General features: G+C 43.6%; 3 protein-coding genes across 12 annotated transcripts in view; 2 read left to right on the top strand and 1 right to left on the bottom strand.

The window, feature by feature from the left end:
- The first annotated feature begins 3,944 nt into the window (after window positions 1–3,944).
- Window positions 3,945–13,519, top strand: sgpl1 (sphingosine-1-phosphate lyase 1). The gene is made up of 14 exons (XM_076076794.1): window positions 3,945–4,216; window positions 6,757–6,922; window positions 7,438–7,505; window positions 7,899–8,046; window positions 8,169–8,248; window positions 8,500–8,628; window positions 8,707–8,795; window positions 9,007–9,115; window positions 9,201–9,299; window positions 9,393–9,539; window positions 9,713–9,951; window positions 10,076–10,222; window positions 10,305–10,425; window positions 11,158–13,519. The coding sequence occupies exons 1-14, from the start codon at window positions 4,205–4,207 to the stop codon at window positions 11,299–11,301; spliced, it is 1,698 nt and encodes a 565-aa protein (XP_075932909.1). The 5' UTR covers window positions 3,945–4,204; the 3' UTR covers window positions 11,302–13,519.
- On the bottom strand, window positions 13,494–16,977 carry pcbd1 (pterin-4 alpha-carbinolamine dehydratase/dimerization cofactor of hepatocyte nuclear factor 1 alpha). Its single transcript, XM_076076795.1, has 4 exons — window positions 16,832–16,977; window positions 15,918–16,049; window positions 15,740–15,820; window positions 13,494–14,562 (listed from the first exon to the last, which is right to left on the bottom strand). Exons 1-4 carry the CDS (start codon window positions 16,832–16,834, stop codon window positions 14,470–14,472), a joined length of 309 nt encoding a protein of 102 aa, XP_075932910.1. The 5' UTR covers window positions 16,835–16,977; the 3' UTR covers window positions 13,494–14,469.
- Window positions 15,083–24,881, top strand: part of LOC142932744 (heparan-alpha-glucosaminide N-acetyltransferase) — a 24,901-nt gene continuing 15,102 nt past the window's right edge. For 6 of the 10 annotated variants that reach the window (XR_012947522.1, XR_012947523.1, XR_012947524.1 and 3 more), the window contains exons 1-9: window positions 15,083–15,211; window positions 15,750–15,827; window positions 17,876–17,961; window positions 18,212–18,306; window positions 18,964–19,085; window positions 20,048–20,166; window positions 21,999–22,068; window positions 22,168–22,225; window positions 23,957–24,039. Coding sequence is in view for 6 of the 10 variants with exons in the window: in XM_076076791.1 (XP_075932906.1) it covers window positions 17,880–17,961; window positions 18,212–18,306; window positions 18,964–19,085; window positions 20,048–20,166; window positions 21,999–22,068; window positions 22,168–22,225; window positions 23,957–24,039 (629 nt within the window). In the remaining 4 variants the exon portion in view is untranslated. The other 4 variants (XM_076076789.1, XM_076076788.1, XM_076076790.1 and 1 more) reach the window with 4 other exon arrangements.

Raw genomic sequence — 24,881 nt, 5'->3', positions numbered from 1 at the left:
ACTGACATAGAGTAAATAAGTATATGAATATAAGTCTTCATTTTACGCATAACTTTTCATCCACATCCGAGCATTATGAGAATGACCTGGTACACGAGTGTGGATGGTAAGTGTTCATCTCCTCTGGAAGCGCTCAAGGCCAGTCAGTTCTGTATTTGTGCAGCATGCAGTAATAACGTCTCCGTGTTAATTAAAAAAGAGACGCTGGAAAGGTAGTCAACTGGTTGTCGTATCTTTTACAAAAAGGCTACGGAGAAATATTTAACACATCACTGTATTTCTCTCCAGAAAGATGTTTTGTTAACCACGAGGTGTGGGTCTGCATTTGCAAGTGTCATCTGATCTCTATCTTTAAGGATACTTGTAATGCCACATTTTACGCACTCGAAATATTGGCACATGCCGTGTTGGGTACATGGTGGGAATAATAACTTCTTCTAAAATTAACTTCAGATGCACCACAGTACTGAAAACTGAGGTAGAAACCACAGCAGCTCCTCAATTTATTTAAAATAAATTGTTTATTAGTACGTATACAGTTGCGTATTTTTGGTTGTGCGCATATCACATGACCTGGTAAGGTTGGCATTAAATAGCTTTGAGCTGCTTGCAAGTTGGTCCTTGCTTGAATGTTGCCAACATTCATTTTAAGGAGTCACTTATCTCCGTGTTAGCTCACAAAATCTGATCTACATCAAAGGAACTGAGACGTTTAATGCCACATATATTTGGACAAACATTCGCCCAATGCCTTAGAGCGCAAAGCTCAGGTAGTTGGAGAAGGACAATTACGCATGGGGCCACCTAACGTAGAGTATTCGAAAGGGAGAAACCTTTTGTGTGAACTGATAGTACAAAGGGTCCTGTTGTGTGCCACAACAATAAAATCCCGATTTATTCTGTAATGTGAGCCTACATGTGTGCGCTATGACATCTCCAAAAACATGTCCACTATCGCCACAACTCAGGGGCGCATTAGATTAACTTTACTTTTGGAGAGTTAAAGATTAGTAAAATATGTCAACAACACGCAGACACGTTTCAGCCCTGGTGGGGGAGGAGGAGAGGGAAGAGGGGGGAGTGTGGCAGAGCTCAAACATGATTTACAATTGCCAACAAAGGATCACAAAAAGCTCTCCTTAACTTTCTGTCTAAATATGTGTTTTGGAAACAATCTGATAACCATATGCTTTCAATAAACTGGACAAATACACCGTTGAGATACGAGATGGTGCCTTGCTGTTATAAAAGGCACAGAAAGTCTAAAGTAAACGGAATATTACCACTTTACAAATATCCATTGATGCCAAATCCATATTCGGATAGCGTGGACAGGTGTGGGTTTGAAGTTGTCAGTCTCTCTTTTTATCAGTGTGCCGTGTAGTGTCCTGCTTGTTATGCAAAGTGTAGGCAAACATAAGCGCCCAGTTGCTGTGGAAATAGCAGATATCGGAGCAGACTTGGTACGAAAAGTGATTTAACAATATTTAACAATAAACCGAGCAAGCTCCGGAGCAGGTGATACCTGCCCGATGCTCCTGATTAATACTTCCTCAACTGCAGTCTCCTTTGATTATTTATTAAGCGAAATCTATATATTATTATTTTAGCAAACAGAAGTACCAGGTGGGGCTTTATTTTCGTCTTCAGCTTTTTGTTTGAAGGACGTTTTGAGGGGGGCAATCAAAGTCCAACAACTCGCTGACCAGATTGTTGTCATCCCGAACTAGCAGCGAAGCCTTTCAATGTGCCCCCCCTTCCCCTTCTTCTTTTTCTGGCAAAGAGCTGCCGGGTGGGAAAAAAGAGAAAAAGGAAACTTCTTCAAGATAGAAAAAACATCTTAAAAACATTTAATTGCAACCCGGATGCCATATGTACACCTCTTGTGAAACCCCTCAACAATGTGACTGCCTTTTAGAAAGTATGGAGTGCGTCTTTGGAGACGTGTGCGCTTTTGGAGAGGTGCGCGCATCGTGACCAGAATGACCCCGAACACACTTTACACAATAAGTAATTCACTTTTAACGTGCTTTAGAGTTCCCTTTCACAGGCAAGGCATTGTACCTCTTACCTCAGCTTTAGAAGACAGTGTACACCAATTACAGCGGAATAGCTGTCCTATGGACACAGTTTGTCTTTTAGAAAAGACGTGAAGCACGAGTAGGGCTGTGGCTGCAAGCCGCCCTCTTTCTCCTCCTAAACTAATGCAGAAGGGGGTTTCTTTCTTCTGATAGCTTGTTGTTGTTTATTACTGGGTCTTCGTGGACAAAAAGAACAAAGTTGCGTTTTCTGCAAATGGATAAAATCCTCAGAAGACATGTTACCTTAAGACTTACCTTCCTTTTTATAAAAAAAATAGTCATCAATTTAGTAATTGAAGATTAGTATATCTTTTTTATCGTCTTTTTTTAGTTATTTCTTGCAGTTCATTATACAGAAATCTTCATTTAGCTGACTTCAATTTCAAATTTGGACATATTGCCATTTCTTTCTCACAATTCTAATAGGTTGATACAACAATTATAATTTGCTTTAATTAATATCTTTAGAGAAAAAGATGACAATAATTAATATAATTTTTGTCTTTTTTTTAAATGTGTATGTTGAGCTCAGTGGTGCACAACCTATCCATGGCAGTTTAACCACTATGGACCTGCAGCCATCACTACAAACCATTGGGGATAATAATCAGCAGCATGTCACACACAGTTACAGCCTGTGTACCACATGAGCTCACTGACTGAGTTATTGATTCAAACATGTTGGTCCATTCATATTACATCGGGAATCATTGTTTGCGTAATACAAGGACACATGTCTTGTTCTTTATATAGCTATATTTCCACTTTATCATTCCAGCTGCTGCGTTAAAATAAAAATAATAAAATTAGCTTCCAAATAACGGAATGTTATAAATGTATCTAAGGTAGAAAGGAGATGTGTTTCTGCTGCACGTGTCCTCATTCTATAGTTGTTGGGGGTGTTGTCGCAGTGCCAGAACTCGGCTGCTCCGAGGCTGTTTTCACTCCTGAAGAGAAAACAACGTTTCATGTAATTACAAAAGCGAGACCAAACGATGCCTTCGCGTAATGTCGGAAATATGAAAACTATAAGTAGACTAAAGGTGAACAACCCAACAGAGTTGTATAATTTAAGTGTGCCACAAAAGCATCGCCATTTTCAAAATGCAGAGCGTCGAAAATACATGGCTCTCAGTTCAGTCGTCACTTTTGTTGTTTGAAACAGCGCTTGGTTCATAAACAAACAGCAATTTCAATCCCGTCATCCCACATCCACACATGTAGTGCTTTTCTGCTACTATGAGGGTTTAGCAATCTGTGGAAGTGTAGATTATGGTTCCAATATTGTTTCCACTACTTTGAGGCCAATAAAAAACTACAGAATTAATGCAGTTGTGTGTGTTAACCCAGAGTCATCCAGTAAAAACAATGAATCTCCAAACTTGGTAAGTTTACATTTTTCAGACAAACCTAAGGACTAAGTGTTACTTCATGGGTTAAGCTAATTGTTTTACTTTTTAAACTAAAGACCCGTTGGATTATGTAAAACAAAAACATGGTCACAAAAATGGAAATAGGTCTGTTTTTCTAAGTTTATGTATGTAGATGTTTAAATAGAGAGGCATTATGTGGAGAAACAAAATGTACAGACAAAAAGAAAAACTGAACCATTATGATAAATAATTCATAAATAAAAAAACAGTTGAAAAATAAATGGATAAACAATAATAATTGAAAAGTACTTTTTGTGCCCGGTCTAGCTATGTTGTATTTGTGATTATATGTATTGAACGCACTGACATAACTGGGAGTTTGAGTTTACGAAGAGCATTAGAACGCATCATCAGCTCTTTGCTAACACGTCCAGTTGTGGGAGTCAAAACGTGCGGCGCAGCTGCGTCCTCCTCCTCCTCCGTTGTTAAAAAGTAGATCTACACAAGGATGCGGCGCCACGCGGACGGCTCTCCAGCACGTGATCAGACCCGTCCGCGGCGTTGTCAGATCTACACTGACCTAGACCGCGCGCAGCTTATTAGGCTGCTCGTTACTTCCTGAATCAGGGTTAGCTTGCTGCTGTGTTTTTTTGTCGGTGGCATGTTAGATGAGAGCCGGAGACTGAACGCAGGCTACTGGAGGCGACTTTCATAAGTGGCACACACGAAAAGAAGACTTTCAGCGACAACATGGACGCGTGGGTAGGTGTCGCCTGACTTTTATCTGTTATTTCTTTCCCCCAAATTACAGACACACTGTGATACTGTGACGGTGGCAGCGCTGCTGGAAGAGGAGAATACTTGTTTATCTTTGTGAAGTGCGCTAACGTTACTTATGAGCCCACTTGTTTTGCTCACCGAGATGTCGCAAGTCCACGAAACTGTGTGTGTGTGTGAGAGAGTGACCCCTCATGTCGAAGCCTTTCGTTACAGATTTATGGCTGTTTTTATGAAGAACCCTTTCACCCACATTGCTTCTTTGGCTCCTGAAATGAGTTGACCTCAGTATGTTACTCCTATATAAGACAATAAAGGGAAGTACAGTGCAGCCACATGACTGCACGATAATGCTTCTATTAATAAGCTGAAATATTTAGTTTTGATAAGGTGTCTGCTGGTAGGATTTACAGCTCCTTCCTATTGTTTATTGCCCTGCTTAAATCCTGTTCAAGTTAAACCTGCAGGAAGCTTAAACAAAGCAGCACTGCCACCAGAGAGCTGTTTAGATTTGGGAGTTTTTCTTTTCCTTAAAGGAGCAGAATCAAGGTTTGTTGTCAGCAGTCTTGAGACAGAGAGGACTCAGCACCAGGGGGCATCTCGTCTGTCACATATCTGCCGTCAGTGCAACATGAACCATCTGATCAATACAAGGAACAGGAAGAAGAAGTAGTCACCCCAAAAAAAAGCTATTTTTTGCTACATGTCACGTGAAACTCTGTTGCGAAAATACCACAGTTGTAATTACCCCCCCCCCCCCCCCGAGTGATTTCTGGATCTCTGTTTGACTAAAAAGCCGGTGTGATGTCCTGCTTCACGGTCTGTTTTCCCCCTCTGATGTATCCAGGAGCAGCTACCTCACACCCAGTACATTTCCATGAGAACATGACCTCCCCTCTGAGACAACAAAAGCTCTCCTTACAGAATAGTCAAATGTTGGTGCGAGTGAGAGGGGGGGGCAGCAGAGGAATGGGCGTCCACTGCTCAAACAATGAGTCGGACAACACTTGCATAAGTGTCTTTGTGTGAACTCCGAATAAAGTTTTCCTGAGGTGCAAAAGATAGCGTTGAACGGTCTGGGGAAAAGTGTGGGTGGAACCTGATAGGCCCCGAAAAGTGTTGGATAACAGAGTTAGCCTGTGTGCTGAGGGCCACACTTGCCTTTTTGCACAGATCTTAGATAACGCCGGTTTAATCTCGTCTTTACGACGGATGCGTGACAGCGATCTCGCCAGCCCTCGTATACCTTCCCAATCAAACCTGATCCCTATCATGACAGCTGGAGGCAAGCCTCACAGTCACACACGCACATGGTAATGGCGCCCCCCTGTCTGGATCTATGCAGCTGATCTGGCCCAACCTGTATGAGAGCATGTCATCCAAACAGGCAGGTAGAACAGCTGGAGTGTGGGCAGAGGTGCGGACTCCTATGGCTCACAGACAGCCCTCCATTAAAGCTTCACTCACTTAAAACCACTTGATATTCTCACCAGGAAAGTCTTTCTGCATGCATCAAACAATGTACTCAGTGTTTCGATAGCTCGAGGAGACGTGCCTCATTGTGCTGTTACGGCCTGTTTGTATCAGACGTGGATTACTCAACATGTTGTCTTTTGAACCTTTAAGCTTTCCTCCATCTGATTGTGGCTGAGTTGGAGAAACAAAGGTCCACGTTATCCAACGGCCTGCTATTGTGTCATAAAAAAAAAAAAACCCAAGTGGCGAGAGATAATGGAAAGATAATTTCGCTGCACTTATGAAATATCATTCACGGGTCATTTTGAGTGATTATGGCTGTGATTTAGGCTCAGTTTGATCTTCTCAGGTTGTGAAGAATTCACACTCAGATTGACAACAAATATTGCAGCGCTTACTGGTGATCAGGCCTGGAACTAATTGTACATAATATCCCCGATAGTTCTGTCTAGAGGCAGACTTCTTGTTGTGTCTGATTGTGGTTGATTGCCAAACATCCCCTCCGCTGGTTGGATGTGTTGTCTGTGGGTTTTGTTGCTGGGGAGGAGTCTGCTGGTAGGTCTCCAGGCTGCTGAGAGCGATCTCTCACTCTCACCTGGAGAACGAAGTGAACACTGACGGTATTAGTGTGAGGGGGGGGGAAACTGAACTCTGTGGGTCTGACAATGTCTTCTCATGTAAGTACTTCCATTTGGGACTCGTGGAAAATGAGTTGCTTGCCTTTTTTAAATTGTTACAAAGTCACTCTTTCTTAAAAGTGAGTTGTTAGAGTATTGTTCTATTTCATGGCACGTATGTGTTTAAATTCAAGACAAATCTCTCTTTGGTTCGGAACTATTGTAGTTCACTGTTTATCAAGCTCAACTGTAGTATTTTGTTCAATTAGCAGCATGGTTTTCATAAGAAATCCCATAAGGATGACGATAACCGCCATCAACACTGATTATTCAACAGTCACGTCCTCGTATTGACATATTCAGAGGAAGAACAGCTGCCTATGTGATGTAAGGTAAGCATATTGTAAGATATGCATGTGTCTCTGTGTCCAGAGTGCCTTGGAGGTGTATAAGGAGATGGTGCTGCTGTACCTGGAGGAGGGCCGGCGGCAGGTCAACTCGCGCTGCGTGGACCTGGAGCCGTGGCAGATGATCGGAGTGACGGTCTTCACCACGCTGGGGGCGGTCTGGATCAAAGGCTTCCTCTTCCAGCGAGAAAGTAATCTGTCACACGTGGCATGGGTGCAAAGTAGGGGGGGGGGGGGGCAACTTTCCTGAGGCAAAGATGCAAATTGTAACAGTGTGATTTACATATTCTCTGAAATGTTAACATGTTTACTGACTTTTTTTAAAGAAGTTTCCCTGGCACTCTGCAGTTAGTATCTTCTGCTACAGTACTTGTTCCTCTAGTATGTTTGACTGCGTAAATGCCATCGATCAACAAGACTTTCTAGATCTGCTATCTATCTATCTATCTATCCATCCATCAATCAGTGGTTGAATTCCTCAGCAACAAGGCCGGCTCCTCCTTGTCAAAGTCGCTCAGAGTGAGGCGTCTCAAAGGGAACTGCGTGTCTCCGGCGCTTTGTGTAATCCCATTGTCATCGACCACGTCTGGTCTTGACGCATGATTAGAGGTCACAGTCAGCTGTTTAATGTCTGTGGTTGAATGTGTGTGCCACAGTCTTTCACCACAGCTGCTGCCTTGTGTGTGTTTTTTGTTTTGCCCAATAGGTCTCCTGTCCAGAATCAAGAAGCTGTGCTTTCGACTCGTCAGAAAAATCCCCTTTGTCGGCACAACAGTAAGTATCAGTGGTGAATGGGTTCCTTCCCCCCCCCCCCCCCCCCCAGCAGATGTGCACTGACTCTGGCGTCTGGCGTGTGAGACTCTTTATGAGTCACTCTTGGATGACTCGAGTTCAGCACGTCAGCGTGGGGGTGGGAGGTGGGGGGGGTCAGAACTTTGGCACACTTAACATCATGCTCCGGTGATAACACTCGGTTACTTCTGGTCGTTATAACACCAACGGAGAGCTCACTTTCAGGCTTTATCAAAAACATACAGGGAGTGTTGACAGTGAAGTGAAGTTCAGTCTGACACACAGTTACCTTCACCATCACATACTTTACTTCACTGTTGTTGTTGTTTTTGTAGTCGACGCCTATAAAGTAACGTCGTCCTCTCGTTACGACAGATCCAGAGCCAGCTCAACAAGGCTTTGGACGACATGTCTGCCAGCCTGTGCACGTTGAAGGAGGGGATGAGCTACACCAAACAGCTGCCCTCTAAAGGCCTCTCTCAGAGCCAAGTGCTGGACAAAATCAGAGAGTACCAGACTCTGAGTAAGTCACCACTCATTCCTGAGCTTCATCATCTGTGTGGCCGACTGCCTGAGGAGCATAAGGAGGGAGGTTGGCCTTTTTGTCATGTATTGAATAGAAAGAAATGTCTCGTGTGGTTGCAGATGAGGTGCAGTGGGAGACCGGCTGTGTTTCGGGGGCCGTGTACTGGGGCGATGAATCACTGACCAATCTGCTGGTGAAGGTATGCATCTTTGTGTCGTACATCTCCGGGCTTTGGAATTCCAAGCACGAAGAGCCACGATTGAACTTGAATACATTTTCGCTACAGTAAGCAGGGCTGACGCATTCATTGTTTCTTTTTTGTATTTAGTTTTTTGGACCAACAACTCCTGCCTTTTTTAAAAGAGACCGCTGCCAGGACCCTACTTTGTGTGTCACAGTCAATATTTTAACTTCTTTTGACACTTTTTCTTTCCCCTCTTTTGATCCCAGGTATATGGAGACTTTGCATGGAGCAACCCACTCCACCCAGACATCTTTCCCGGCGTGAGAAAGATGGAGGCAGAGGTTGTCAGGATGTCTTGCACGCTCTTCCACGGTGGACCGAACTCCTGTGGCACAGTAAGTCGTCATAATTATGCTCACAGATTGTAAAAGCTTAAGGATGCATCTAAACAAACTCTCTGCCTCCTTGTCCAGGTTACCTCAGGAGGAACTGAGAGCATACTGATGGCCTGCAAGGCGTACAGAGACATGGCATATGAACGCGGTGTGAAGTACCCTGAAATGTAAGACGAGCCTTATTAGATATGGTTGATGAGTGATTTCAGTTTTCTTGTTCTGAATCATTGTGCCTTCTTGGGTTCTTAGTATAACAGATATGGCAGTACTGCACTTAATGATGGTCATGACAAGACATTTTTAAGGCTTGTTGTTGACGACTGTCTTCTTCTAAAGTTCTAACATTATCTTTGTGTGTTTTTTTTCTACTTTGTGCAGCCTCGCCCCTGTGAGCGTCCACGCAGCCTTCGACAAAGCGGCGCATTACTTCGGGATGAAGCTTGTTCACATTCCCCTTGACAAGCACACCATGGAAGTAGACGTGAAGGTGAGAATACACTAGACGCAGTGTGTGCGGATCGACTGCTCTCCTTAGACTCTAGTTATTCCCATCTTGTTTCCTCTGTCTCAAGGCTATGAGCAGAGCCATCAACAAGAACACCGCCATGCTCGTGTGCTCGACGCCTCAGTTTCCTCATGGAATCATAGACCCAGTTGAGGAAGTAGCCAAGGTCAGGAGTGAAACATTTTTCCCCCTAAAACGCTTCTGAAAATGAAAAACGAGGAAGTGAAGTTCTCTGACACTTTCCCCCGGTGTGTTCCAGCTGGCTGTGCGCTACAACCTCCCGCTGCATGTGGATGCCTGTCTGGGAGGTTTCCTCATTGTCTTCATGGCCAAAGCCGGTTACCCACTCGCCCCGTACGACTTCAGGGTAAAAGGTGTTACCAGCATCTCTGCTGACACACACAAGGTAAGGAGTGGTTTTGTATTCCCTTCAAACCAATTGCGTCTCGTTTTGTTGATTTCCAAACTTAAAGAATACAAAGTAAGTTATGATATCTACCAACACATCTGGAAATAGTCATTGTGTTTATGTGTAAAGACAAATGTTGACTATTGTGTTGCCACTACATGTCTCTCCAGTATGGCTACGCCCCCAAAGGATCCTCAGTGATCCTCTACAGCGATAAAAAGTACCGTCACTACCAGTACTTTGTGGCTCCGGACTGGCAGGGGGGAATCTATGCCTCGCCCTCTGTCGCAGGCTCCAGGCCTGGAGGAATCATCGCCGCCTGCTGGGCGACCATGATGCACATGGGGGAGGATGGATACATCGACGCCACCAAGAAGATCATCAGCACGGCGCGCAAAATCCAAAAAGAGTAAGACACTGGCGCGTATTGACAGCGAAGTAGAGATGTGTTACGAAGAACTTTGATTTCATACATAAAATGATCACACCCCCAACATTGACTTTTTTTTTTTTTTTCTTTTTTTTTTTGACAGAGTCGGCAAGATAAACGGTGTGTTTGTTTTTGGGGAGCCAAAGGTGTCCGTGGTGGCAATAGGCTCAGATGTTTTTGATATTTTCCGTCTTTCTAATGCGCTGACGACAAAGGGCTGGAATCTGAACACACTGCAGTACCCATCCAGGTACGTATTGAATAAAATAAATAATAATATTAATATTACAATCAATAGTCCAGAGTGTAATGTTAAGTGTTCTCTTTCACAGCATCCACATTTGCTGCACAGTTCTGCACACGCAGTCGGGCGTCGCTGATAAATTTGTCTGTGATGTCAAAGAGCAGGTGGCCATCATCATGAAGAACCCCAAAGAGAAAACCACAGGAATGGTGAGCTCTCACACGCACACACACACACTTACATGTTGCATTCATACACTGAATATACAGTACAACTTAAAACTTATAAAATGTACAATCATCATATAAATACAGGTACACACATTCGATCTTTAGTGTGTATTCAACCGTGGCCTCTGTCATCGAGCCAAGTGAGAGAAAGTACAGTTTCCATGTGGCGTGAGGCATGACGAACCATATGAAATATGTTCGTCAGTCTCTATTGTTTACCATGCCGTTGGTACACGTGGCATTTTGTTTTTCTGCTGCACGAGCTGTCGATTCACGTTGACACACGCTGCACGCGTGTGTCCCTTTCAAATGGAGTGGAAACTCCGCCCAGCAGACACAAACCTGCTTTGTGCCAGTCAGGTTCGTTAGGAGCACACCCATGAATGAAGCGTCGCCTTCAGTTGAATAACGATCACGTGATACATGAAGCAAGGTCCTACTGAAAATAGAGATCCTGGGATTATAGTAGTACATATGCACTATACATTCAGGTTTTACATTACTGAGGCTCAGAGTGCCTCTGTTTTGTCTAATGGGGGGGGGGGGGGGGGCTGCTGCAGTAGTGTCAAACAACACAAACACAGTTGCTTTCCATCCGCAGTATATACAGCTCAGACGAACTGTATTCTCTAGGCATTGTTAAAAGGTATGCTGGGAGATGTAGGCACACAGTGCGCTTGTTAACTCATTGGTGTCCTCCTGTTGTTTCAGGGAGCGATCTACGGCATGGCCCAGTCCATCCCAGACAGATCCATGGTGACGGAGATCTCCCGAGGTTTCCTGGACTGTCTCTACAGCACTGATGTTTCCAAGCCAGACACCAGCCACATGAACGGCAACGGCAAAGCCCACTGAAGCAGGACGGAGCCCTTTCTGCCTCGACCCCCTCCGCACGCAGGGAAACACGCTCGCCTCCTCCCAGAGCCCCTGAGCTAATGGCTCAACGGTTGCCTTATCTTGCATACCTACACCATACTGAAAACATCTGCAAAGATCTCAGAAGCACAAGCCATCGTCATTTACAATCGCTTGTAACATTGTGCCTAAGTGGCACAGAGAAGAAATGACTGGTTCCAAACGAGTTTTAGTCTTTTCATTTGATTTCATTAATGTAGTGGAAGTATACGTGTGTGTGTGTGTGTGTGTGTGTGTGTGTGTGTGTGTGTGTGTGTGTGTGTGTGTGTGTGTGTGTGTGTGTGTGTGTGTGTGTGTGTGTGTGTGTGTGTGTGTGTGTGTGTGTGTGTGTGTGTGTGTGTGTGTGTGTGTGTGTGTGTGTGTGTGTGTGTGTGTGTGTTATTCTATTTGTTTGAAAAATTCATTTCAATTTCAGCTTTTGTTAAATGCATCTGTCTGTCATAATCTCAACCAATTTAAGAAGCAAAACCATTCCTTTTTGAATTTTTTTAACTTTATTTGTTTTACTGCCGGAACATTTCAGCTTGTTTCCATCACCGCTTCACCATCTGTCATGACTCGGCAAAAAACACAGACCACTGAATGCTCGTTAGAAACGCTGTGCTGCCCTCTAGCATGGAGGCGGATGTACTGCTTTAGACTGACTCTACGTGTGGAGGCCTGACGAAGGTGAAAGTTATTATCATCATCATCATGCCATAGTTCTCTGGAAGACAGCATTTTTTTATGTAAAAGCACTGCAACGCCCTGAAAAGAACATATCAGGTTAATCTGTGAATCACTTGAAACAACAGCTCTGATGTTGTAGTAGGGGTTTGCCTGGGAGCATCAACATGCATGTCCTCGTTTGTTTAGCACTTATTGTTTTGTGTTAAGTCTGCATTCGTGGACCATCTGCAGTGGTGGGATGTGTAGACGGAGAGAGAGAGAGATTTGGATAGCGGGAGTTTTTAAATGTCATTAATATTCAATAAAATTGTCTTTTAAATTTGAAATAAGGGAGAATATTGAAAGCGGTTAGTAGAATCCAAAGCTTTTTTTTTTTTTTTTTTTTTTTTTTTATTAGCTGCTTTGGTTATATGTAATTGTTTTTTAGATTTGGTACTTCCACTCAGTAGCTGGCTTGTAAAGTAAAGCAACAGACATTTAACATACTTTAACAATCCGGACTGGAGGCTGTTTCCAACTCTGCTCTACTGTATTTGATCAAGAAGCAGAAACTCAATATTTCCTGCAAACATTCCCCTGTGTACCACTTGTTTTAATCACTTGTCTCCTAATTCAATCTACCTCAGTTTCTAACCAATGCAATTATTCATCCACTGAGACATGTTCCAACAGGACAACTGTGTTTCTCCCCCATTTCTAACATAATAAACGTCACAATATTCAGGCATTTAACAAACTGTTATAGAAGTGTTCTTAGGTATACTGAAAGGAAACAGAGCCGTCCTGTGATGGAGGTGTTTTGACCCACAGACTGACAGATTTGATCGTTGTATGTTGGGAGAAACCCACTCTGCCTGAATGTGGCTATATTTTGGTAGATATCCATTCAGCAGGATATTTACACATTTACTGACCGGTTGACCGCTCACCGGTGCATTCTGTAACACCAAAACGACCTTCTGTTCTCTTTCCTTCCTAATATTGCTTGTTGAAATTGTGTGTTTCAATTAGATTAATTCCATGTTTGTGCAATATATACCTTTTCCTTTAATGGAATGCTCTACTATAAATGTTAAGAAGAAAACTAATTAGAAGTATAGTATTTAATGTCAGCTTATTGGCCTTGTTAGTGTAATTTAACCATTTGTGTGACCACTGGGTGTTTTTTGATCACTTAATTTGTGAGCGTTTTGTGTTTTCAGCTATTGGTTTTTACATACTGAGCCGTTTTAAAGAGATTAGACATGAATGTATTACGGTTCTTCTTACATGTTCGGGGATTTTAGTCAGTACCTGGTTAAAAGACCGAGGACGCAACATCCCCATTAGCGATTGAAGCTTATACCATCATGTGTCCAGGTGTGGAAACCCTTACCCATGCAAAGAGAAGAAAGACTGTTTCAATCATGACTCATCCTGTATGCTTTGGAGAAATATCTTGTGAAGAATGGCAAAGAAATCTCTTTTGAATAAAAACTTTTAATGCAAATTCCTCTTTAAGCAAAGTGACTATAAACTGTAACGGAGGAAATGTAAATGGGGACGTGTAGCAATAATGAGCGTTCACCTCTGTGCCTTCAGAGGTTTGAACTTGTGACGTCAAAGCAGGTTTTCTCTCCGACATCATCAGGGATTTGGCTTTATAACTGCAACATCATTAAGCTCCACATGCACATGGTGGACTAAGTAACACAGAAACACCTTGACATATAATGTAAAACAAATAGTCTTTAAATGTTTCATTTAGTTTTTGATAATGTCAGACGCCTTGACAACCGTTGTAATTAGTTTCTTGGAGTGCTGGATGGCATTTTATTGTACGGTGTTTCTTTACTTCTGTCCACCCCTGTACACCATGTCATCATGTGAGGTTCTGAATGTTTAAAGATTTGTCTTCATGTCAGAGTGCATGTTTGTGTGAGGAAGCACCTGCCAGGTTTAACCTGATCCACATCAAACACTGTTTACCCACTCTGGCCAGTTAACACAGTCACAGTCTTAGCTGACTACAGCAGATGCTCTGTTATGTTTTCAATAAAATGCATAAAGTCTGATAAGATCATTTTCTGGGTGGTTTTTTTGAAGTTATGTCAAGAACAGTTGGACAGAGAAAATAGCATTTACTGACAGTAAAGTACAAAAACATTGGCACATAATACACTAGTGACAAAGGGACACATGTATCATTGTGATTATCTGTAATAACTGGAATGTTTGCTGAGAAAAATTACTTGAAATCTTTATTGTGTAAACATTATTTTACCTTTGGTTCACAATCTAACAACAAAACTACCAACATATTTTTAAAACACACATTGGACCATTTACAGTAGCTACAGCTACACTTTCCACAATTCAGTGGAAGGAAGTATTCTTTGGATTTGCAGGATTTCTCAGAGGAACGAATACATGAGGAGCTGTTGGCTGATGCAGTGTTGCTCACATCAGTGATGCCTGGTCAATGAAGGTGGCCAAAGTGATGTCTCGCTGGGACAGCCCCCCACAGTCATGTGTGCTGAGAGTGATCTGGACCTGGGGGAAAGGGAGTAGGGAACTCATCATATGACAAGAAACGATTATTTTGTATCAAGTAACTTTGCTTTAGCCATTAGATGGACAGCCAACTTTATAAAAGCATCATCAGCCTTCCCATTGACATACAGCAAAGCCAAAAAGAGATTCAACAAAGGCAATTTGGACACAGCTAGACATGTGCACTATTAATACACTTTGAATAAACTGGCATTATCAACACAATGCAATTAAATATACTTCCCAGTAAAAAAAAAAATCGGGAAAGTTTGAAAGAAGTTGTTTCCAAACGTTCCGCAAATGTTCGCGGGAAGTTGTGAGCACAGTCATGATGGTATGTTTAAGTGATTTGGGGGCCTTTCGTAAGCAGGGTATAATTAATATCGTTCATATCTAAACACCATAATACATATACAGCTGTTTGGTTCCTCTCTAGTTGGGGGACCCCACTTGGGCGTGTGACGCAAACTACGTCATGTCAGGCGCGTTGCTCAGGACCCGAGCACGCGCAGTGTTGAGTTGACAATATTGTTTGTATGAGCGGCTCTTTTCAGTAACCACACAGGCATGTTTTCAACGGGCACCGCACTAGTGAAACAAACACCAGTTAGCATTCGCTTGCTGTCGTGTTTCCGGCCACCTGATGAACGTAAGTCCAACATCCGCTCTCTTTGAGCTCTGCTTCAGTCTCCACCAACTCCATCTGTCAGCTGCGAAATGCTCCACCGTGTTCAGCAGCTAACGTCAGTAGCTAGCTAGCTAAACTGTCAGGACAGCGTGCAGTGAGTTCATAAGCTAGGGCAGTAGACATGAACCAAAACAGTTCAGCTTCAGCTTAGAGACAGACACCTCACTGCTTTTGCAAGGACCACTCGCGTTGCACAAACCCCTTCCTGTCTCATTAGCTAAACACGACACACCTGTGTGATCTTTGTGACAGCAGGGAGATGTGTCCAATCAGCCAACTTCAGTTATTGGGACAGTGCTTTTAAATGGGAGCGTCTTTCACGATTTTGCCAATAAATGTTGATAACATTAGTTGCAAGACTGCTGAACATGAAGCTTCTGTACATGATAGTCACAATATTGGGTGCTTCTTTAATAAAGAAAGCCATTCAGCACCAGGTCCAGCTGTGCTCTCACGGAACCATCTTTGCATGTGTCCTTTTTCTTTTACCTTATTATAGACATTGAACCACTCAGGGTGATGGTCCATCTTCTCTGCCTGCAAAGCCACTCTGGACATGAAACCAAAAGCCTGAAGGGTAAAGAAGTCATGCAGTCATGTATGTGCATCACACACCGTAGATGCTAGTTCTGTGGATTCTGCGAGTTAACTGTGATACGTTAGATACCTGATTGAAGTCTTTGAAAATAAACTCTTTGTAAATGGCGTCCCGTCCCACGACCTCCACCCACTGAGCGTTGCGTAGCAGGGGGAGCAGGTGGTTCCTCTCCTCCTCAGCCAGACTCTGAATTTTACCAGCCTGGTAGGAAAGAGCAGAAGTAACAGTACAGCACATCTGAGGGGGGCAGTTTCACCAACAGACTGTGATTGGTTGCACAGGATCCCATCTGGAAAGAATGAGAGGCTGCATTCCTGGTTTAAAAGACTAGCTGGTTCAAAGGTATGTTGTGGTGGTGGTGTGGTGGTGTGGTTGGTGGGAGAGGGGGTTGGCCTCCGTTTTGGTCCTAATCCTGACACATGATGCTGGGTCACATGGATTTAAACTTATGCTCCTTTCATGCAGCCCTCGTGACCCTGACTCTAAACTGCACTTTCGACATTTCACAACATTCCTCAAATGGATTTTTGAGGGCTTTGTCCCCAGACGAGCGGTAAAGCCTACAAACCAGAGCAAACAGATGTGACGACCAGAGAGCAATGACATCAACAGGTATCATAGCAACAGTCTAGTCTACTCAATCAGCAGAGAGAATGGGCAGCACACACACACACACACACACACACACAATACCCACTGGCTTAAACCTCTTCTACTCATCGGATGCGGTGTTGCGGTTAATGCAAACAGAGACGCAGGAAAATGTGCTCATGTCGTTCTTAACGCTGCAGAATTATACGGGCACATTATAAACTTTCTATCGAAATGATCTGCATTCCTCAGTCTGCCATAAAACATTATCTCCAGGAGTTTAACACCGTGAGAGTGGCTAAATGGCAACAAGTGTGTGTGTGAGGCGGTAAGCAGCTCTGTGTGGCAGACTGAACACACACACACACACCGTAGAGAGGTTGTGTACTCACCATGTTTGCAGAGTGTTTTCATGCACAGAGGAGGTTCAGCTCCAGCTCCCCGTTGCACAGATCTGCTGTGGCAGCCAGTGAGAATGACTGGAATGAGTCCATTCAGCAACAGGTCCTGTTTAGCTGCCCCTGCAGAAGCCTGAGCAGAAATCCTCACTGTTGATAGGCCGCTCGGCCACATGTCGGCACATGCTTAATCATGAACTGTCATCTGTTGCACAAGGCATGCCTGAGGCCAGCTATCGAAGCAGGATTCTGCACACACTTTGTGCACTGGCAGTGTCTGCTGTGTGACGAAAGAAAGAAGCTACCGTCAGTCATATGCACTCTTTAATGATATGTTATGTTGTATATGCACACATATTAAAACATGAACTTCTATTTTAGAAATAACCGCGCACTGTTAATGATGTCTCTGTTCAACAAGGACAGCAGATTTTAAAGCAAGCGCTGCTCTTCAGCTGGCTGGAGTTCATGTCAAAGGTTAATGAGCTGCTCCTCGGAGACGGCCCCCCGTGAACTCATCTGTCACGGCGAGCGCTCAGGGAAATGAGCTGCTTAATGAAATGAGGAGAGAGACAGGATGTGACAAGTGATCAACATTTAACAGTTGGCTGGGCGGGGAAATGAGAATGGCGCTGCGATTTAGAACATAACCGTTAGATTAGAGTCAAATGGTTTCGTGGATTGTGTTTGGAAATGGAGCTAATCCCTCTGACTTCTACACTCACACACTCACACACACACACACACACACACACACACACACACACTCATATAAGCTTTTTAAACTGCTGAAGTGTCTGTTTTCATCATTAATTCTTATTTTATTCATCATCTATGCAACTAAATTGCAGACTAATATTACCCCAAACAGGATTCCAAACATATGCATCACTAACCAGTTTAAAGGAACCGCATGCAATGCAATGCACGCAATGCATGCATGCGGTCAAAGGCAACATGCATGCTGCCCTTTGACCGCTTTTTATATTGGTGCGAGTGTTATAAAGATGAGCAGTGCAATTGTCTGTTTTCAAGCAGCAACATGGAGCCCGGGAGAACGCTTCAAGCACGTCTAACTCTGTTAATCCTTGTAAGCAGCAGCTACGGAGGACACTTGAAATCAGGTGAGTCTTCTATAGGAGTCATTAGTGGTACATGTGGATCCTTCTGCTACAGAGTTAGGTCTCCGTAATCAAGGTTAACGTTGAGTTATGACAAATGGACCTGTCGGTAGTAAGAGAACTTACTCAGTCAATAGTATTTAGTCAGTGTTATCTTGGTGGTGACGGTCATCTGATACACCCTTCTGCTATCTTATGTTTATGATGCACAAAAAGCACATCATAAATGAGTGCTGCTTTTCAATCTATGCAGGGCCCACTCTGAAAATGGACCAGGCTCTGTTAACATTACATAACAAGCTGAGTGAAGAAGTGCAGGTCTTCTACACATCAGATTACTGCTACAAGGTAAAGGACGTGTACTGTCTGTTTGTCTCTTCCCTCCATCGGTCTGGTTGTGCAAGATGTCAGCAAAGTTACTAAATTTCTCCATTTATATGTTTTCGAGGTTCATAGTGATGGTGCTTCTCTACCAGATCAAGAGGTACTCCAGTGATTTAGACCCTTCTGAAGTTGGTGGACTCACAAGACAGATTGGAAAACTTAAATTAAGTTCAAAGTGTCTTTTGATATCCTGACTTTTAGTCCCAAGTATGAGTCGAGCTTTAAAGACACTGGATCCTACATTTCCCATAATGCAACACAATGGCATTTTTGACTAGACTTGCCTGTCAAACCCCACATCCTCAGTGTGTAATGCATCTTTCCGTTAAAAATCTGCAAGTCATCATAATGTTAGATGGAGGACTTTGAGGAGCTTTGAGAATGTCGGTTTGTACAAGAGCCGTTACGATTCTGCGTCAGCTCATATTCTTGCGAGTATAGTGTATCCGAGGCTTTGGGAGCATTCCACATTGCATTTCACTACATGTGTATATAACAAATAAACCACAGCATCCTTGAATCCCTATACCTTTAATCATCGTGAACCCTTCAGATTTGTCTTGAGACCCCTTTGAGTGTGCCGTACATTAAGCCAGTGTTTCACCTGTTTCTACTCCCCAGTGTGTGTACCAGCAGTTAGTTACTGTGAAACCCAACAACAATTATTCATCTGCGGTGGTCAGCACTAAATTCACTCTGACTCTGCAAGTGGAATCACAGAGCAGGAATGCAACTCTTTGCAGGTAACAAGTTTTAACATTGTAACAAAGCATCAATAACATCAAACCAACCTACGTTCCTCAGAGGTAGAAATGCTGATTTGTTTCCTGTTGACCCATCTTAACTAGCCGTGGGAGTGTATTGCTCTTGTTTCCAGCCGTGATATAGTGCGGTGGCATCTGATGATTGCATCAGCAGTCTGTGGGATTATTTACAGGGCTGAGGGAGTAATCCTGACCTGCTTTCTGGACCTGAGTGATGCCCTCCCTTAAACTACCTCCCCGGGTATCGATCAGGAGCCTTTTTGGGGTTAATAAGACCTGACATTCCAATATTGATGAAAAGGGCTCATTAAAGCTTCAGAGCTGCTCATCCTGTGGAAGCCTCAGTGGGGATGTTAACTGGAGGAGACGGGCGGCATATTTATAAACAATCAGGACTGACAAGACACCAGGGCAGAGTTTTCCATTCGGGGGTCACCTGTAAACATGGTGCCAGAGATTCGGTTGCAACATGACGAGCCTCTGGTGCTTTTTCTTACCCTCTCAGAGGTCTGGTCTTGAGCTCCCTAGATCAATGCTGAGGTCTCTAACAGGACTGTGCTGCTATTGATTCCCTTTTCCTCTTTGAAAAAAAAACACTCCAAGTGATAGCTAGTATGTCATCCCAACAGTGGATCAATATGAGCGGTTAATGCATGTTTTTGGGGCCTGACACTGGAGATGACGAGAGGACAGAGGGATGCACTTTAAGTCTGCAGACACTAGGTGGTGCTCCTGAGCTTCATAGTGTTAAAAAGAAGGCGATAGGAAGACCATTTTTTATAGTCGGGTCAAAAGGGAAACAGCAGCAAGTGAATGGAAAAGCTAATTTAATATCTGCTGCTGAGGAAATATAATTTCAAAGGGGATCAAATAAAAACAGCCTGTAGTTTTATGTGCTTTTAAGGGAAGTGTGTCTCAATATTTCACTGTTTTGGATGCAGGTGGAGTCAGACATATGGAGAAGGTGGTCATTACTCCGTTCGGATCCAGATGTCCGCGGCCGCCAGTAAACCCAGCTGCACCGACGCTGTGGATAAGAAACCAAACAATGCGCACCTGCGTAAGTGCACAACACTGATGAAGAATACAGGATGATGACGTTCCGTAATCAGCCGCATAGTTTTGAATAACTTACTGGGAGCCAAGGTGATTGCTTTGCTGAGACACAGTGACAGTAAAGGAACCTTGGTCCACGCTCGGGCCAAGCCTTTGATCCGCTCTCTACTTAATTGAGTCAGCAAAGAGGGGCATCACTCGGCCTGTCCACATCTACCGAGCAGTAATACTCCTCCATCTCCCGGGACATGATGCGTATTGATCAGATAAGACGTGCTTTCTTGAAAAGGGATAAAAGAAAAGCTTTTCTGTTTGTTTCGAAGGCCTGGCTCCGCGCGTGGAGCATTGTGGGTAATACATTAGGGAGTGTGGAAGGATTAGGGCGTAATGGGCTTTTGAAAGCGTCTCTCTCCATAATGTACACTGTACTTAACAATATTGCAGATTATGTTGTAGATCAGACTTTTAAGGCCAAGTAGCCATTATCCAAGCAGATGTATGGTCAGCGTGACGGCACCCCTCACCGTATGATGAGCTTCCATTAGCTCCGCAGACCAGTGATTACACAAACTCCCCATAGGACCTGCTCAGCTTAAGTAATGGTCTGGTCAGCAGCTCAAGGCAGGTTAGAGTTGCCCTGCTGGGGAATTTCAAAGTTTACTTCAGCGTCTCAGATTGATCGTCCTTGGCTCTCTGTGAGCTCATTCGACAGGTGCGGTATATTCTTCAAGGATATGTTTCTGTGCAGCTACTATCAGATCCACCCTTTAATCACGTTAGCACTGTATTCTGCATTGTTTCACAAACCACAAGTCACCTGCCGAGGATGAGGGTGAACCTAATCGAGTTGTTCTCAAATGAGGCCATTCATTTTCTATTCATCCCGACAATAACTAATAGAGCGAGCGCGGCAGACGTCTGCTGCTGTTCCACTTCATGCAGCAGAGATGCCACGACTTTTTCCGAGGCTATACAGTGACCACTCTTTGTTCAGAGTGGATGTCGTCGTGTGGATTCAAGCTCGGGTTCAAATGGCTGCTTTTTGTTTGTTTTTCCACAGAAGACAAATACAAGACCATACTGATGTCACCCTGTGTTATGGTTCTATGATTGGTAGCACAGCTGTAAAATGTCTCAATGATTTTTCATTGCTGCTGGTGCAGATGGCGGGTGAGCAATAATGTAGTAAACTTGCATTTAAAAAAGTTTAAATGGTTTTTAGCATAATTTACATTTGTATCCACAACAATCAGCGAAACAGATACAGGAACAGAAACTCTTTTGTCCTTTTTGTTCCTTAAACAATGAATACATTTTATCCTAATCTTTGTTCTGTGATCTGGGTAGATTTATTCATTCTTTGAGCAAATAAAAGACATTTCAGCTGCTATGTTTGTTCCCTCTCGTACGATATACCTCATCTTGACCTCGCTCCTTTCTATGACGCCCTCTGGCAGACCAGCTCTCTCCCTCAGTCTTTGTTTTCTTGTCCTTGTTCCAGTGTAGCCTTACATTTTCCTTTTCGTACGCCTGCAGGGTTAGATTACCCAGATGGATCGACCAAGAGTTTTCCATTAGGTCCTTGTTTGTCACTTGAGGGATCCCCTCTGACACTGGTTGACTGACAGAGAGCCACAAGGGAGTCCAGAGGCGAGTAGAGCTGACAGTTTGGAGTGCTAATCAGGCCTTTTATCCCCAGTCAGATCCCCTTCTGATAGAGATGTACAGCATAAAGCTCCTGACATGGACTTCCAGACAGACGGACTATGGCATCGGATGGTACAGTCTGATGACACAAAAGTCCATTTTTCAACACTTCCTTTTCTTATTTTCCAGCTCTTCTGGTGGCAGCTCTCTTACTGGCCATAATCGCTCTCTTGTTCGTTGTGGCACCCTACATCTACAGGTACCCGTATGTTTTTTACATCATCCATAATGAAAATACCATCCTGCACTTCCTCCTCCCTCAGAACAAGGCAGCTCAGACTTCTTGTCCTGTTTACAGGAGGCGTTGTACATCCAAACTTATTAAGACCATGTGCTGCCAGGTCTTAATGGATAATGTGAGTAAAATCTGCCTCTCATGAATGCATTAGATTAATATCTTAATAAATGCATTGCGATGACACAGAAGAGTGGTCTGATTGATTAGATCAATCATAAAGCAATCAAATGAAATGAGTGGCAGTCTCATCAGTGCACACTGTAAAATGTTTGAGATGCTAAACATCTCTGTGTGAACCGTAAAATACACAATTGTATTCATGGATAATGTGCGTATGATAATGATTTTTTTAATACCCTTGCTTGGGCCCTAAACTCCTGGAATTTCCCAGAATTTGAAGCGTTCAGAAGAGCGCTTTACAACACAACTCCACCACCTTTATTTCTTCACTATGGAAAAGTATTGCCTAATAATCAAACATTAAAGTTGCCTTAATCCAACAGTAACATTGCATTATTTTTATTGGCAACTATACGCAGCCTGAGCTGCATACCAAAATTGCTCTGAGACTCCAGTCATCAAGACGTTTAGGAGACACTAATGGAATGATTGATACAAATGTTAGCAGAGCCAATTGTACAGCAGACTTACATGGAATGGATGCAGCGTCGTGTCCGTCCAATCATCTTGCTTGATGGCAAGAGCTGCTGTGTAATTTCTGTGAGCATGAATGGCTCCTCTCATTCTTCCATGCGAGATGTCTCTGTCTTCCATATGCTGTCTGGATGGCGTGCAGATCCATCATGGCATATTAGCGCTGGTGTCTTCCTGCTCTGGCTCTTTAAACTGCCGCGCAGAGGCCAGCGAGTCGGGCTAATCCAACTGAGAGGGCAACAGGCCAGAGTCATCTCAGTGCTGCCTTCACAGGGAGAGGGAAAAAGAGGCGCCGACACACACAGCACAGAGGATGACCTGTGTAGAAAGATAGCCAACATCATTTGGAGGAGTTCTGACCCATGTGACAATTTGGATTTTGGGGTTTTGTCAGCATTTCTACATCTCAGAACAATTCTAGTTGCGTACAAGTTTCAACTACTTTTATTTTGTGCTACAAGTATGTGATAGTGTTTATGTATTTCTAATTGTGTACTCTTTTTTTATTTTTTATTTAAAAGTACAGATGGTACCAAAAAACAACAACACTGCGAACATAAACACAGCACTACAGAGCGTATCAGGGCCTTTCAGCCATTGTTTTGGATTCACTATTTTGGTTCAGTATTTCTGTTCTCGTCCATCTTAATTCCAGCAAAAGCAGGCAGCGGTTTTGAGCAGAGAGCTCTAATAAATCCACTGCACGCTACCTACTCTGCACCAAAAGACTGTCGGACAAAGTTAGCAGCTAGCGAGCATAGAGCACTATTTAGCACCATCTTTCTCAGGAGTCAACAACTAAAAGAGCTAAAAGTAGATTAAACACTGGACTTATTCAAACGTGACTCCAAATGAGTGCTCATGTTGCTCCTTGTCTGCCAGATGTGTGGATGTCTCGCCTTTTCCCTGATCATCTGTATGAGCGAGAGACTTTCAATGTTTACACTTTGTTCCGTTGCCCAGAACTAGACAAAAAACAATCAGTCAATACTGCTTTAATACGTTAAACCGAATAGTCTTGAAAAATCGACAAAGACAAATAGCAGTCACAAGTTGAAACGACACACTACACTCAGTATTCCCATACAGTAAGTTAACACATGTTATACGTTTCACAACACCTCGTATGAGCCAGACTGGTGTTTAGTTACTCTAAAGCCACATTATTTTGTCTACTCTCTAATGGTTTCTACAGGACCGAGCACAGGCTTGTGAAGCTGAGCACGATGCCACTAAAGCTAAACCAGCACGTCTGCTCTCACTGGACACTTTCCGAGGGTATGTACGCCATCAACAACCATCCTGTTTATCAGTCTATCACCACATGTGGCTCGTTCACATGCTTATTCTTTTTAGAGCAGTCTGGGGCATGATGAAGATCTACAGGCCCAATGTAATGAATAATTACAGGGGTCACAGTCTGGCCACATGCTCCCCTAAGCTCTTGTTATCAGGCAGTATAGCTTTGGGCAGGATTTCTGATATCAGTGCGTCTCGGGTTTGGAACAGTGTGTTTCTGTTGGACAGGAGTGATGCATGTGATTGAATCTGGGCTCCCTGCTAGCCTTAATTGTGGCCTGGGGGTAGACACAAAGCACGCCTCTCTGGAAACAGGATGCTGGTGTGGCTTTGACCTCCCCCTCGCCAAATAATTGATGTAATAATACCGTCAACATATCAGCACACATCCACACGGCCATAGATCTCCTGCCAAAATGGGGAGCGAGAGGAAATCCAGCAGCATCCAGCAGACAATTGGCATCTTCTCCATCTGTGGCTTCCTTTTTGGATGGAAAGCCATCTGAAACTAACCGTGCATATGTGCTGAATTCAAAGTACCACATAGTTTGGGAGCTGAATTAGTTGAGTACACTTAGACCAGACTTTGCAAAGGTTCAAGGAAAGGCTAAATTTCATGTCGGTTGAGTTACACTGCCTGCCGCAGTTCTTATTAGCTGACATGTCCCTCTGGTGTCACATATTGATGTCCTGATACTACTGGAACCAGTCATACCTGGCAACACACTTAATCAAACTGTGACTCAGCAACTCAAGATTAACGCTGCGTGTGCCTCCAACGGCCTTATGACTTACGTGCCATACTCCCCCCCCCCCCCCCC

This window comes from Anarhichas minor, unplaced genomic scaffold (genome assembly GCF_050575085.1).
Source record: "Anarhichas minor isolate MPS153535 unplaced genomic scaffold, ASM5057508v1 ptg000058l, whole genome shotgun sequence".
Classification (NCBI taxonomy): Eukaryota; Metazoa; Chordata; class Actinopteri; order Perciformes; family Anarhichadidae; genus Anarhichas; species Anarhichas minor.
This window is presented reverse-complemented; position numbering and strand designations above follow the sequence as displayed.

What these genes read in the sequence shown, in the direction of transcription:
- sgpl1 (XM_076076794.1), top strand. An exon ending in TGACCAATCTGCTGGTGAAG is followed by an intron (nt 8,249 to 8,499) that starts GTATGCATCTTT and finishes TTTTGATCCCAG; the next exon opens with GTATATGGAGACTTTGCATG. An exon ending in TCTCTGCTGACACACACAAG is followed by an intron (nt 9,540 to 9,712) that starts GTAAGGAGTGGT and finishes ATGTCTCTCCAG; the next exon opens with TATGGCTACGCCCCCAAAGG.
- pcbd1 (XM_076076795.1), bottom strand. An exon ending in TTTTCAAAGACTTCAATCAG is followed by an intron (nt 15,821 to 15,917) that starts GTATCTAACGTA and finishes TTTACCCTTCAG; the next exon opens with GCTTTTGGTTTCATGTCCAG. An exon ending in GGTTCAATGTCTATAATAAG is followed by an intron (nt 14,563 to 15,739) that starts GTAAAAGAAAAA and finishes CCTTTCCCCCAG; the next exon opens with GTCCAGATCACTCTCAGCAC.